The 14,202-nt window shown below is 42.2% G+C and overlaps 1 protein-coding gene across 2 annotated transcripts in view; it reads right to left on the bottom strand.

Annotated features, from left to right (window-relative positions):
• The window catches only part of eno4 (enolase 4), a 39,902-nt gene extending 26,285 nt beyond the window's left edge, over nucleotides 1-13,617 (bottom strand). For both annotated transcript variants that reach the window (XM_024009079.3, XM_024009080.3), the window contains exons 1-3: nucleotides 13,346-13,617; nucleotides 12,669-12,797; nucleotides 2,150-2,349 (exon numbers count right to left, since the gene is read on the bottom strand). In XM_024009079.3, the coding sequence (XP_023864847.1) occupies nucleotides 2,150-2,349; nucleotides 12,669-12,797; nucleotides 13,346-13,522 (506 nt within the window). In that variant the 5' untranslated portion in view covers nucleotides 13,523-13,617. The remainder of the gene's footprint in view (nucleotides 1-2,149; nucleotides 2,350-12,668; nucleotides 12,798-13,345) is intronic.
• Nucleotides 13,618-14,202: the final 585 nt, after the last annotated feature.

The raw sequence follows: 14,202 nt of genomic DNA, 5'->3' as shown, positions 1-14,202 counted from the left end.
CGTTTTGATACCCATGTAAATCTCACTAGGATAAGGTAACGTTTGTCAACATATTTTCATAAATCCACTCTACAAAAAAAATGATCTTCGCTTATATTTAGCCAATATTGATCAGAGTTACCTTGTCCTATGGATATCTACCGAGTTATAAAATTGGCAAGGTGGTGTAAGCCTACACGAAACACAGACCTTATTTTAAGTGAATCTAAAAATATCCTATGGAATAAATGAAGGAACCGCTTTTCAGATTTTGCTAGAAGGTGTCATGGGAATTATGACTCGCACTTTGGTCATCAATTCTTACCATGCCCATTATTAAAATAGGATTTCCTGCATATAGAAATGACAGTTTTTGTTTTCAACATTCATCACAGGTAACTTGAACTCTATTTTTATTCAAACAGTTGAGAGTATTTGTCTCCTAAGCAGACTCTTCAGTATCATTGTCACTTCAGAGCTGTGTGTGTGTGTGTGTGTGTGTGTGTGTGTGTGTGTGTATTTATGTATTATATTAAGTTAAAATAAGTGTTCATTGTTCATTCAGCATTGTTGCAATTGTCATTATTACAAAAATGTGTGTGATATATATATAACATATATATATTTTTTTTTATAAATCGGCCGATTAATCGGTATCGGCTTTTTTTGTCCTCCAATAATCGGTATCGGTATCGGCGTTGAAAAATCATAATCGGTAAACCTCTAGTACAGACAGCTTGGATTTTGGCATCTAGGCTACTAAAATGTTGCAGTCTGGCTTCATTCTTTTAAAGCTTGACAAAAAATAACCAATAACCAACCCAGGCCTATTACAGCAACATTTGAGCAGTGGCCTAGGCTGGCTACTCAACTACAAGACATATTGAGCGCACCATACAGCAATGCTGCATTCAACCTATGATTGCTATGATTCATTCAACACTGACCTTGACTTAATTTAACCCTCCTGTTGTGTTCGTTTCATGTTAATTAATGATGTGTTCCCGGTCCAAAATGACCACCCCATTATAGCTGATTATAAATCAATAATAATACATATATTATCACCTAATGTTGTGTTAGATCTTTTTATCAATTTAAGTTCTTGTGAACATTACAAGTTTTGAACTTCTATTTGCTATTTATAGCCTGTAGGCCTCATTGACCCGAGCTCATACAACTCATTTTTGAGTAAAAAAAGCATAACGTATGGATTATTTTGACTACAACAGACACTCAGATGAAACATATTGTGCTATTTATCACAGACTATTTTGTGTCAAAGTTTAACAAGGACTCTCTCCTCCTCACCAGTGTCATGATCAAAGATATGATCAAGAGCCTCACATACAGTGTATCGTTTGGTCATTGTGCTGTCGCAGAATTAATTGTGAGCAAGGCCTCAAAAAAGCTTTATATACCAGAGCTGCAAGAAAAGTTGTATATATTATTGAAACAATGTTGCGATTGTTTGTGAGAATGCCAACAGGTGTGGTTCCCGTGGGGGAAATATTCTATTGGGGAAAGGTTCCCGTGGGGGTTGCCATGGAAGAGTGAAGAGTGAGGAGTGAGGTGTGTATGTGTGTGTTGTGTGTATGTGTGTGTTGTGTGTTGTGTGTGTGTGTGTGCTTGCTCAAACACACATGCATGTGGGGGTTTGGGAGAGGAAGTGTGTCTATCTGATGAATGGGCATGTGCCTGAACTAAATTTTAAACACTAATTGTAGTCTCACCCATTAATTTCTAATGACCGGTCCGGGAACACCACAGCTGTACAAAAGTTAAATAAAACACCCAAAATGTTATGAAAATCATCAAAATGTATTTTGTGTGTTCAGATGCCCTGAGTGGACAAAGTCATGGAACCTTATGACAATCAGATCAAATTATCTACATTTTTCAAAACTTGTAAATCGGTCCAAATCTACAGGAACACAGCAGGAGGGTTATTATTAGAGCTGGGGGTATTTCGGAAAGGTTGTTTTTATAGTTATTAGTTACATATCCAACAATACATGTATAAAAAAAAATAAAAAAATAAAAAGTGTTATTTCTACACTATGCTAATAATATCTGATAATCATTCATCACCAATATCTTGACTTTCAGTATTGACAACTACTGGTTTCACAAACATGTCTGTGCACAGAACTTTAGAGAGGATGCGTACCTAAGTACTTTATCCACTCCTGTCTGGTCGCAGGGATCAGAGCCCTTTAGAATTGTGTTCAGTGATTCATGGATCCAGTGGAGAGCGGCCATCACAGAATCCCTCCTCTTATCATTGTTGATATTGGTCACACCACTTGGGTCCTGGAAACTGTTGTCGAGGACCTCACTGTGGCTTGATATCACAGCAGAACATGTCGTCTAAACACAAAGGGGGAGGAGGGTTTTAGCAAGAAAAAGCAGTGGGTGGAGGCAAAACCTACTATGATGCCTTTTAGAAGAATGATGATGCTGTCTACTACATAATCTACTATAGTCCTAGGAATACCATGATACAGTGCCTTGCAAAAGTATTCATCTCCCTTGGTGTTTTTCCTATATTGTTGCATTACAACCTGTAATTAAAATAGATTTCTATTTGGATTTCATGTAATGGACATACACAAAATAGTCCAAATTGGTGAAAGAAATTACTTATTTCAAATTATAAATAAATAAAAATGTAAAAGTGGTGCGTGCATATGTATTCACCCCTTTTGCTACAAAGCCCCTAAATAAGATCTGGTGCTACCAATTACCTTCAGAAGACACATAATTAGTTAAATAAAGTCCACCTGTGTGCAATATAAGTGTCACATGATCTGTCAAATGATCTCAGTATATATACACCTGTTCTGAAAGGCCCCAGAATCTGCAACACCACTAAACAAGGGGCACCACCAAGCAAGTGGCACCATGAAGACCAAGGAGCTCTCCAAACAGGTCAGGGACAAAGTTGTGGAGAAGTACAGATCAGGGTTGGGTTATAAAAAAAATATCAGGAACTTTGAACATCCCACGGAGCACCATTAAATCCATTATTTAAAAAATTTAAGAATATGGCATCACAACAAACCTGCCAAGACGCCCACCAAAACTCATGGACCAGGCAAGGATGGCATTAATCAGAGAGGCAACAAAGAGACCAAAGATAACCCTGAAGGAGCTGCAAAGCTCCACAGCGGAGATTGGAGTATCTGTCCATAGGACCAATTTAAGCAGGACACTCCACAGAGCTGGGCTTTAGAGAAGAGTGGCCAGAAAAAAAAGCCATTGCTTAAAGAAAAACACGTTTGGTGTTTGCCAAAAGGCATGTGGGCGACTCCTCAAACATATGGAAGAAGGTACTCTGGTCAGATGAGACTAAAATTTAGCTTTTTGGCCATCAAAGAAAACGCTATGTCTGGCGCAAACCCAACACCTCTCACCACCCCGAGAACAACAAGATGTTTTTCCATCGGCAGGGACTGGGAAACTGGTCAGAATTGAAGGAATGATGGATGGTACTAAATACATGGAAATTCTTGAGGGAAACCTCTTTTTACGCCTTCCAGAGATTTGAGACTGGGACGGAGGTTCTCCTTTCAGTAGGACAATGACCCTAAGCATACTGCTAAAGCAACACTCGAGTGGTTTAAGGTGAAACATTTAAATGTCTTGGAATGGCCTAGTCAAAGCCCAGACCTCAATCCAATTGAGAATCTGTGGTATGACTTAAAGATTTCTGTACACCAGCAGAACCCATTCAACTTGAAGGAGCTGGAGCAGTTTTGCCTTGAAGAATGGGCAAAAATCCCAGTAACTAGATGTGCCAAGCTCTTAGACATTTTTTTTTATTTCACCTTTATTTAAACAGGTAGGCCAGTTGAGAACAAGTTATCATTTACAACTGCAACCTGGCCAAGATAAAGCATAGCAGTGCGACAAAAACATCAACACAGAGTTACACAGAAACAAACGTACAGTCAATAACACAAAAGAAAAGAAAAATAGAAAGATCTATGTACAGTGTGTGCAAATGTAGAAGAGTAGGGAGGTAGGCAATAAATAGCCCATAGAGGCTAAAATAATTACAATTCAGCATTAATACTGGAGTGATATATGTGCAGATGATGAAGTGCAAGTAGAGATACTGGAGTGAAAATGAGCAAGAGGGTAAGTAATAATATGGGGATGAGGTAGTCGGGTGTGCTATTTACAGATTGGCTGTGTACAGGTACAGTGATCGGTAAACTGCTCTGACAGCTGATGCTTAAAGTTAGAGAGGGAGATATAAGACTCCAGTTTCAGATATTTTTGCAATTTCTTCCAGTCATTGGCAGCAGAGAACTGGAAGGAAAGGCGGCCAAAGAAAGTGTTGACTTTGGGCATGACCAGTGCCATATACCTGCTGGAGCGCATGCTACCGGTGGGTGTTGCTATGGTGACCAGTGAGCTGAGATAAGGCGGGGCTTTACCTAGCAAATCCTTATAGATGACCTGGAGCCAGTGGGTTTGGCAACGGATATGTAGTGAGGGCAGCCAACGAGAGCATAGAGGTCGCAGTGGTGGGTAGTATATGGGGCTTTGGTGACCAAACGGATGGCACTGTGATAGACTACATCCAGTTTGCTGAGTAGAGTGTTGGAGGCTATTTTGTAAATGACATCGCCAAAGTCAAGGATCGGTAGGATAGTCAGTTTTACGAGGGTATGTTTGGCGGCATGAGTGAAGGAGGCTTTGTTGCGAAATAGGAAGCCGATTCTAGATGTCATTTGGGATTGGAGATGCTTAATGTGAGTCTGGAAGGAGAGTTTACAGTCTAACCAGACACCTAGGTATTTGTAGTTGTCCACATATTCTAGGTCAGAACCGTCCAGAGTAGTGATGCTAGTCGGGCGGGAAGGTGCGGGCAGCAAATCGGTTGAAGAGCATGCACTTAGTTTTACTAGCATTTAAAAGCAGTTGAAGGACACGGAAGGAGTGTTGTATGGCGTTGAAGCTCGTTTGGAGGTTTGTTAGCACAGTGTCCAAAGAAGGGCCAGATGTATACAGAATGGTGTCGTCTGCGTAGAGGTGGATCAGAGAATCCCCCGCAGCAAGAGCAACATCATTGATATATACAGAGAAAAGAGTCGGCCTGAGAATTGAGCCCTGTGGCACCCCCATAGAGACTGCCAGAGGTCCAGACAACAGGCCCTCCGATTTGACACACTGAATTCTATCTGAGAAGTAGTTGGTGAACCAGGCGAGGCAGTCATTTGAGAAGCCAAGGCTATTGAGTCTGCCGATAAGAATGCGGTGATTGACAGAGTCGAAAGCCTTGGACAGGTCGATAAAGACGGCTGCACGCCTGTCTCTTATACACATCTAGATGTGTATACTATAACAGTTTGGGTATAAGCTGTCTCCCCTTTGAAGAGGTGGATGACCGCGGCAGCTTTCCAATCTTTGGGGATCTCAGATGATACGAAAGAGAGGTCGAATAGACTAATAATAAGGGTTGCAACAATTTCGGCGGATAATTTTAGAAAGAGATGGTCTAGATTGTCTAGCCCAGCTGATTTGTAGGGATCCAGATTTTGCAGCTATTTCAGAACATCAGCTGTTTGGATTTGGGTGAAGGAGAGGGGGGGGGGGGGARGCAAGTTGCTGCAGGGGGTGCTGAGGTGTTGGCCGGGGTGGGGGTATCCAGGTGGAAAGCATGGCCAGCCGTGGAAAAATGCATATTGAAAATATCGATTATTGTAGATTTATCGGTGGTGACAGTGGGAGGAGGTGCTCTTATTCTCCATGGACTTTACAGTGTCCCAAAACCTTTTGGAATTAGTGCTACAGGGAGCAAATTTCTGTTTGAAAAAGCTAGCCTTAGCTTTCCTAACTGACTGAGCATATTGGTTCCTGACTTCCCTGAAGAGTTGCATATCGCGGGGGCTATTCAATGCTAATGCAGAACGCCACAGGATGTTTTTGTGCTGGTCAAGGCCAGTCAAGTCTGGGGTGAACCAAAGGCTATATATGTTCTTAGTTCTACATTTTTTTTATGGAGAATGCTTATTTAAGATGGAGAGGAAAGCACTTTTGAAGAGCAACTAGGCATCCTCTTCTGACGGGATGAGGTCAATATCCTTCCAAGATACCCAGGCCAGGTCAGTTAGAAAGGCCTGCTCGCCGAAGTGTTTTAGGGAGCGTTTGACAGTGATGAGGGGTGGTCGTTTGACCGCGGACCCATTATGCACGCAGTCAATGAGGCAGCGATCGCTGAGATCCTGGTTGAAGACAGCAGAGGTGTATTTAGAGGGCAAGTTGGTCAGGATGATATCTAAGAGTGTGCCCATGGTTACAGATTTTCGGTTGTACCTGGTATGTTCCTTGATCATTTGTGTGAGATTGAGGGGATCTAGCTTAGATTGTAGGACGGCCAGGGTGTTAAGCAAGTCCCAGTTTAGGTCACCTAACAGTACGAACTCTGAAGATAGATGGGGGGGGCGATCAATTCACATATGGTGTCCAGGGCACAGCTGGGGGCTGAAGGGGGTCTATAACAAGCGGCAATGGTGAGAGACTTGTTTCTGGAAAGGTAGATTTTTAAAAGAAGAAGCTCGAATTGTTTGGGCACAGACCTGGATAGTATGACAGAACTATGCAGGCTATCTCTGCAGTAGATTGCAACTCTGCCCCCTTTGGCAGTTCTACCTTGTCTGAAAATGTTATAGTTATGGATGGAAATGTATTATTATTTAATGAAAGTCAACAAAACACTTCAAAATACAAAAGCTAGGACATCCGGGTTGGCGGAGTGTGCTAAAGCAGTGAATAAAACAAACTTAGGGAGGGAGGCTTCTAATGTTAACATGCATGAAACCAATGCTTTTACGGTTACAGAAGTCAACAAATGAGTGCGCCTGGGGAATGGGAGTGATGCTAGGGGCTGCAGGGCCTGGGTTAACCTCTACATCACCAGAAGAACAGAGGAGTAGGATAAGAGTACGGCTAAAAGAACTGGTCGTCAAGTGCGTTCGGAACAGAGAGTAAAGGGGGCAGGTTTCTGGGCACGGAAGGATAGATTCAAGGCATAATGTACAGACAAGGGTATGGTTGGATGTGAGTACAGTGGAGGTAAGCCTAGGCATTGAGTGACGAAGAGAGGTTTTGTCTCTAGATGCACCATTTAAGCCAGGTGCGATGTGTGTGGGGGGGTGGAACAACAGGGCTAGCTAAGGCATATTGAGCAGGGCTAGAGGCTCTACAGTGAAATAAGACAAATATGACTAACCAAAACAGCAATAGACAAGGCATATTGACATTAGGGAGAGACATGTGTAGTCGAGTAATCATAGGGTCCAGTGAGTAGCTAGGTGAGCTGGAGGCACGGAGATTCAGACAACTAGCAGGCCAGCAGATGGGCCTCAGGGGGACGTCGCAACGGGGGAGCCTGTTGAAAGCCCCTCGGAAGGTTACGTTGGCAGACCAGTCGTGATGGATCGGCGGGGCTCCGTGTCGGCAGCAAAGGGTCCAGGCCAATTGGCAAAAGAGGTAATTGAAGCCCAGGAATTGCTTGATAGAACTCTTCGGCTAGCCGGGAGATGGGCCTAGATTCGAGGCTAGCTCCAGGCTAACTGGTGCTTGCTTCGGGACAGAGACGTTAGCCAGGAGTAGCCACTCGGATAGCAGCTAGCTAACTGTGATGATTCGGAGTAAAGGTTCAGAGCTTGCGGTAGGAATCTGGAGATATGGTGGAGAAAAGCAGTCCAATATGCTCTGGGTTGATATCGCGCTGTGCAGGCTGGCAGGAGTTGACCGGGCTGAAGCTGGCAGATGTCCCAGTTAATGGTGATGGCTAACTAGCAGTGGCTAACTGACTACTAGCTAGTTAGCTGGCTAGCTTCTGAAGGGGGTTACGGTTCTAAAGTGTAAAAAAATAGCAGATCCATACCGCATTGGGTGAGGCGGGTTGCAGGAAAGTATGTTCAGTCCGTAGATGGAAAAATGTGATTGAAAATATATACGAAGAAAGAATCGATATATACAAGGGATGGGACAAGACATATCCCAAGAGACTTGCAGCTGTAATTGCTGAAAAAGGTGGCTCTACAAAGTATTGACTTTGGGGGGGTGAATAGTTATGCACGCTCAAGTTCTTCATTTTTTTGTCTTATTTCTTGTTTGTTTCACAATAAAACATATTTTGCATCTTCAAAGTGGTAGGCATGTTGTGTAAATCAAATGATACCAGCCCCCCCCCCCAATTTTTTTTTTTTAATTCCAGGTTGTGAGGCAACAAAATAGGAAAAAAAGCCAAGAAGGGTGAATACTCCTCGCAAGCCACTGTATACAGTAACGGTCTGTAACAAGTTTTACCATAATAAACAGAGATGTTACTCAATCCTTGTGCGAACATAACATGGAAACCAGAAAAATCACTATGGTCACACCTCCAATACCAACAAATTATGGGGGGGAATTCCGACCCAAGTTAAGTGTGCATAAATGGAACATAATTAACTTTTTATGCACTTTTATCTCCACGCATATTCTGACCTTGAGTTTAAGCATGAGAATAGCATGCTATCACCATCATATATCATTAATTTTCTTTCCTCTGTCACGTTCGTGTGGTAGTTCCTGAGGACCGCTAACAACAGTGGATCCTATTAGACTAACGTATTACAAATTGTGCAATAATTTGGGACATGTAGCCTATTTGAATCATTATATAACGCAGACCATACATAGCAGTGTAAACCTGGAGCCTGGGGTACACTGTTCACGACGACTGGACCGTTGTCATCACAGTTCCGTGATTAGGGAGGATTATTAGGGTAGATTTATAGGACTACTGTTCAACCCCTCGTCCACTTTTATAATTAAAAGCTACACCAAATTTAAAGGGACGGCTTCAGATAAATGTACTGAACGCCCTATTGAATGAAAACTCCATGAGAACATCTGTTGTCCGGTAAGCGGGAGGGTTTCAGCAGTTCAATTACATTTATACAGCATGTGCAAGGGAACAATGCCTGAAAAGCCCTTTACGCACCTATAAAAGGTTAGTCTGAATTCCAACTACTAAGAAGTATGAAGGAAAGGCACACATTTCCTAAGTCTGAATCGGGCCCAATGTCAACAAACAATAGAGATTTGTTTTGGTTCAATTAGGGGGGAAATATTTAGACAGTTAACCAGAGTGTCACAGTGTAATAAGTCAAACAAAAACAGCATCCGTCAAAAGCATTGCCACTCTGACTGAGTTAACATGGCTCAAGGTGTGAAACAATCCAAATGTTGCACTGTGGCGGGACAGTGAAATAAAGGTTGGTTTGGATTTGTGCCTCCCTCTGCCTCGGCTGCCATCTTAAGAGTGGTCCCAGACTGTGATGAGCACTAAGGCAGGCAGCGCTGACACCGGCACCTCCCACTGACCTGAAGCCAGCAGCATGGTTAGGAGGTGGAATATCTGAGTTAATTATCCACTCTCTTCTCTCTCTCCCTTTAGGTTCAACCACTAGCCTCGCTGTTCCCTGTTATGGCAGATTACCATCAGCCATCTCACTGTATCTGCCAAGTGGGCATGGTAATAATCCAAGAGCATCACTTTAAAGGCTGCGTAAGTGTAACGGCTGTCCTCGCTGACAGACGGAGAGGACCACAACGCAGAGTGGTTAGTGTTCATTATTTAATGAAAGTCAACAAAACACTTCAAAATACAAAACAACCAACAAACGTGACAAAACCGAAACAGTCCTGTGTGGCACAAACACTGACACAGGAACAAACACCCACAAAACCCCGGCTGCCTTAGTATGATTCTCAATCAGGGACAACGATTGACAGCTGCCTCTGATTGAGAATCATACCAGGCCGAACACAAAATCCCAACATAGAAAATCACACATACACAAACCCACCCAACTCACGCCCTGACCAACTAAATAAATACAAGACAAAAGAAAACAGGTCAGGAACGTGACAGTAAGCCACTACTCTGTCCCTTACGCCAACATTTTTCTCTGTCGACTGTGAGAGAGGTTTCCTGTGTCGGATCTATACTGAACAAAAATATAAACGCAACATGTAAAGTGTTAGTCCCATGTCTCATGAGCTGAAATAAAAGATCCCAGAAATGTTCCATACACACAAAAATACTATTTCTCTCAAATGTTGCACACAAATGTTGCACACAAATGTTGTGCTTGGGACAATAAAAGGTTGCTCTAAAATGTGGAGTTGTGTCACACAACACAATGCCACAGATGTCTCAAGTTTTGAGGGAGTGTGCCAAACATACCCTCCTAAAACTGACTATCCTACCGATCCTTGACTTCGGCGATGTCATTTACAAAATAGCCTCCAACACTCTACTCAGCAAATTGGATGTAGTCTATCACAGTGCCATCTGTTTTGTCACCAAAGCCCCATATACTACCCACCACTGCGACCTGTATGCTCTCGTTGGCTGGCCCTCGCTTCATATTCGTAGCCAAACCCACTGGCTCCAGGTCATCTGTAAGTCTTTGCTAGGTAAAGCCCCGCCTTATCTCAGCTCACTGGTCACCATAGCAGCACCCACCCGTAGCACGCGCTCCAGCAGGTATATTTCACTGGTCACCCCCAAAGCCAATTCCTCCATTGGCCACCTTTCCTTCCAGTTCTCTGCTGCCAATGACTGGAACGAACTGCAAAAATCACTGAAGCTGGAGACTCTCCCTCACTAACTATAATTAAGCACCAGCTGTCAGAGCAGCTCACAGATCACTGCACCTGTGCATAGCCCATCTGTAAATAGCCCATCCAACTACCTCATCCCCATACTGTTATTTATTTATTTTGCTCCTTTGCACTCCAGTATCTCTACTTGCACAATTATCTTCTGCACATCTATCACTCCAGTGTTTAATTGCGATATTGTAATTATTTCACCACTATGGCCTATGTATTGCCTTACCTCCCTTATCCTACCTCATTTGCACACACTGTATATAGACTTTTTGTATTGTATTATTGACTGTATGTTTGTTTATTCCATGTGTAACTCTGTGTTGTTGTTTGTGTCACATTGCTTTGCTTTATCTTGACCAGGTTGCAGTTGTAAATGAGAACTTGTTCTCAACTAGCCTACCTGGTTAAATAAAGGGGAAATAAAAAATACATGGAAGAAAGTGTGCAATTGGCATGCTGAGTGCAGGAATGTCCAACAGAGCTGTTTCCAGGCAATTTAATGTTAATTTCTCTACCATAAGCCGCCTCCAACGTTGTTTTAGAGAATTTGTCAGTACATCAAACCGGCCTCACAATCGCAGACCACGTGTAACCACGCCAGCCCAGGACCTGCGGGATCGTCTGAGGAGGGGGAAGGGGGTGCTGAGGAGTCTCTGTCTGTAATAAAGCCCTTTTGTGGGGAAAAACTACTTCTGAATGGCTGAGGCTGGCTCCCCAGTGGGTGGGCCTATGGCCTCCCAGGGCCACCCATGGCTGCGCCCCCTGCCCAGTCATGTGAAATCCATAGATTAGGGCCTATTTATTTATTTAAATTGACAGATTTCCTTCTATGAACTGTAACTCAGTAAAATCTTTGAAATTGTTGCATGTTGCGTTTATATTTTTGCTCAGTGTAAAACTGCTGGCCTCAGCACAGTCTGATGTAAATGAATTCCCAGGCGTTGTAGAGGCGACTGTTTAGTAAAAACTGATAGTTCATGATTATGTTTCTTTGCCCAGACTAAAATACTGAAAAACTGAAATGGCAAGGGGCAGGGGTCAGTGGTTGTCCTCTGATGACTACCCTCCTAGCCTGCTTGTTTCCCCAGCTGCATCTTCACATTAGAGCTCCCTGAATGGCCGAAGAGCCCAGATAATGTCATGTCAAACAGTACCATACTGGTAATTCCAATTGAAAACCTTATCAGACATTTTTTTGTCAACAATGCCCCCACTTGATAGCAACAAATACATTTGATTGAATATCCATAATATGACAGATGAACAAACTTTTCCTGGACTTGTGCTAGAAATTAGGTTACATTACGAACCTACTGCCAGTGGTGTAAAGTACTTAAGTAAAAATACTTGGAACTACTACTTCAAGAGTTTTGGGAGGGTATCTGTACTTTATATTTTTGACAACTTTTTACTTCACTACATTCCTAATGCCAATGATGTCATTTTTACTCCATACATTTTCCCTGACACCCAAAAGTACTCGTTACATTTTGAATGCTTAGCAGGTCAGAAATGTATCTGGCTGACTGACTAAACATGCTTCATTTGTAAATTATGTCTTGTTGCAGCGTGCCTAGAAACTAAAAACTAGAAAATGGTGCCATCTTGTTTACTTAATATAAGGAATTTGAAATTATTTATACTTTTACTTTTTACTTAAGTATATTTTAGAAATTACATTTACTTTTGATACTTAAGTATATTTAAAACCAAATACTTTTAGACTTTTACTCAAGTAGGATTTTACTCGGTGACTTACTTTTACCTGAGTCATTTTCTATTAAGGTATCTTTACTTTTACTCATGTATGACGATTGGGTACTTTTTCCACCACTGCCTATTGCAACCTCTACAGAAATTGATCACAGATTTGGCTATATGAAATGAACATTTGGGAAGTGAGTGTGCTACTTAAATTTCCAACAAGGAGAAGATGCACAAAACTGGAAAGAACCTCGTACAAGGAAAAAGGAATTCGCTAGCTAGCTTCCTCATGAACTTACCTTTTCTTCGTTTTTGATGATGCAGAGGACCTGTGCCTGCAGGGATAGTTGACCCTTTCCATCATACGTTTCTTTCCCCAATAGTCTGCTTATCACAGGTGGCGATGATAATTTTGAGAAGTAATTTGCCTAGAAAATGTTATAAAACGTTTAATAATCACAGCAGAAAGAAACAGCAACCTGGATATTGGGACCACAACAGCCGGTGCACTGTAGTGCCACAGCCCAGCAGGATTACTGATTCAATTAAGCCTAAACAAGGGCATGATTTGGTCATCAGTGCTCAGTAACACTAGTGCTCGACTAGAGACAAAACTAGCTAACGTTAGATAGCTTACCATGTAAACAAAAAACAGCTAAAACTAAATAATGTTACCATTAAGTCAGCTACAGAAGCTAATTTAGCTAGCCGACTAAACTCAACTCTACGATTTACGATGGAGTTGTGCAGCCACTACTAGGGCGGACTGGAGCTCAGACATCGCATACAATTTCGTTTTTATTTAAAAAACTACTAATTTCAGCACCCAAACACTTGCCAGCATTTACACATGACTTCTGGCTCCAGTAAATTAGCGGATTAATTTAACATTGATTTAGCAAACTAGCTAGATAGAAAGCATGATAATATGTTGGTCAGCCGTTTTAAGGAATCAATACATCATTGTCAATCATACCAGGTAACCATAAATATCATCGGGCTTATCAAAGAACATGTCGTTCAGGACACCCTCCATCTTCTGTGGGACGCCGTTTGCCCTATAATATTCAGCAGCTTTAATTTTTAAATCATAAAACTCCTGCTCTTCTTTGGAGACACGACTGTTATAATTTATAAAGCCTTTATAAGACATAGCTATAACGTTCTGTCGGAGTGTTGTAGAGAAAATAAGGCTTGTATTCGCAGTCGACACATCCAGAGAAACGAGCTACCGACAGTACTGTAGCTACTGCTACTGTTCACTTACATGGATACTACACCAAGCAAACTGTCAACAGAGCCTTGTATTTGTGTACAATACTGGTTGCTTAGCAACTTAAATGTGACATAACTTCCTACATTGAACGATATCATTTAAATGTTTCATCAGAGAGAAAAGAACGTAACAAGATCGTTAGGAAACAGATCTGGTTACACTTTCATCTGTAACCTGAACTATAGAAATGTGGAGAGAAATCGCTGGTGTGCATTTAAGCCCGGAACAGGGCCTGACAGGCAGCCTTGTCTCCCAGGCTGCGTGCCGCCCGAAGACCAGCGGAAGAATAACAAGTAAAGACCCTGAGGTGTCAAGGAACAATGCGCTATCAAGCCACATTCAAACAGCCAGAATCCTGAAGCCTAGAGGAAAAAAAAATATTTAGCTAACATCTTTCTAAATTGAGGCAACTTTATACTGATATGTCACAGATATTATATCAGACTGATTTGTTGTAGATTAACCATATTTGTGTGTTTTTCGGTAGCTTGCTTGCTAGCAGGGCTGCTAGTCTTGTGAGCCAGGGTTTCCCAAAATCGGTCCTGCCCCCTCGGGTT

The sequence above is a fragment of the Salvelinus sp. IW2-2015 genome, linkage group LG18, assembly GCF_002910315.2.
Source record: "Salvelinus sp. IW2-2015 linkage group LG18, ASM291031v2, whole genome shotgun sequence".
Taxonomy (NCBI): domain Eukaryota; kingdom Metazoa; phylum Chordata; class Actinopteri; order Salmoniformes; family Salmonidae; genus Salvelinus; species Salvelinus sp. IW2-2015.
The sequence above is the reverse complement of the archived record's forward strand: the minus strand, read 5'-3'. Positions and strand labels throughout refer to the sequence as shown.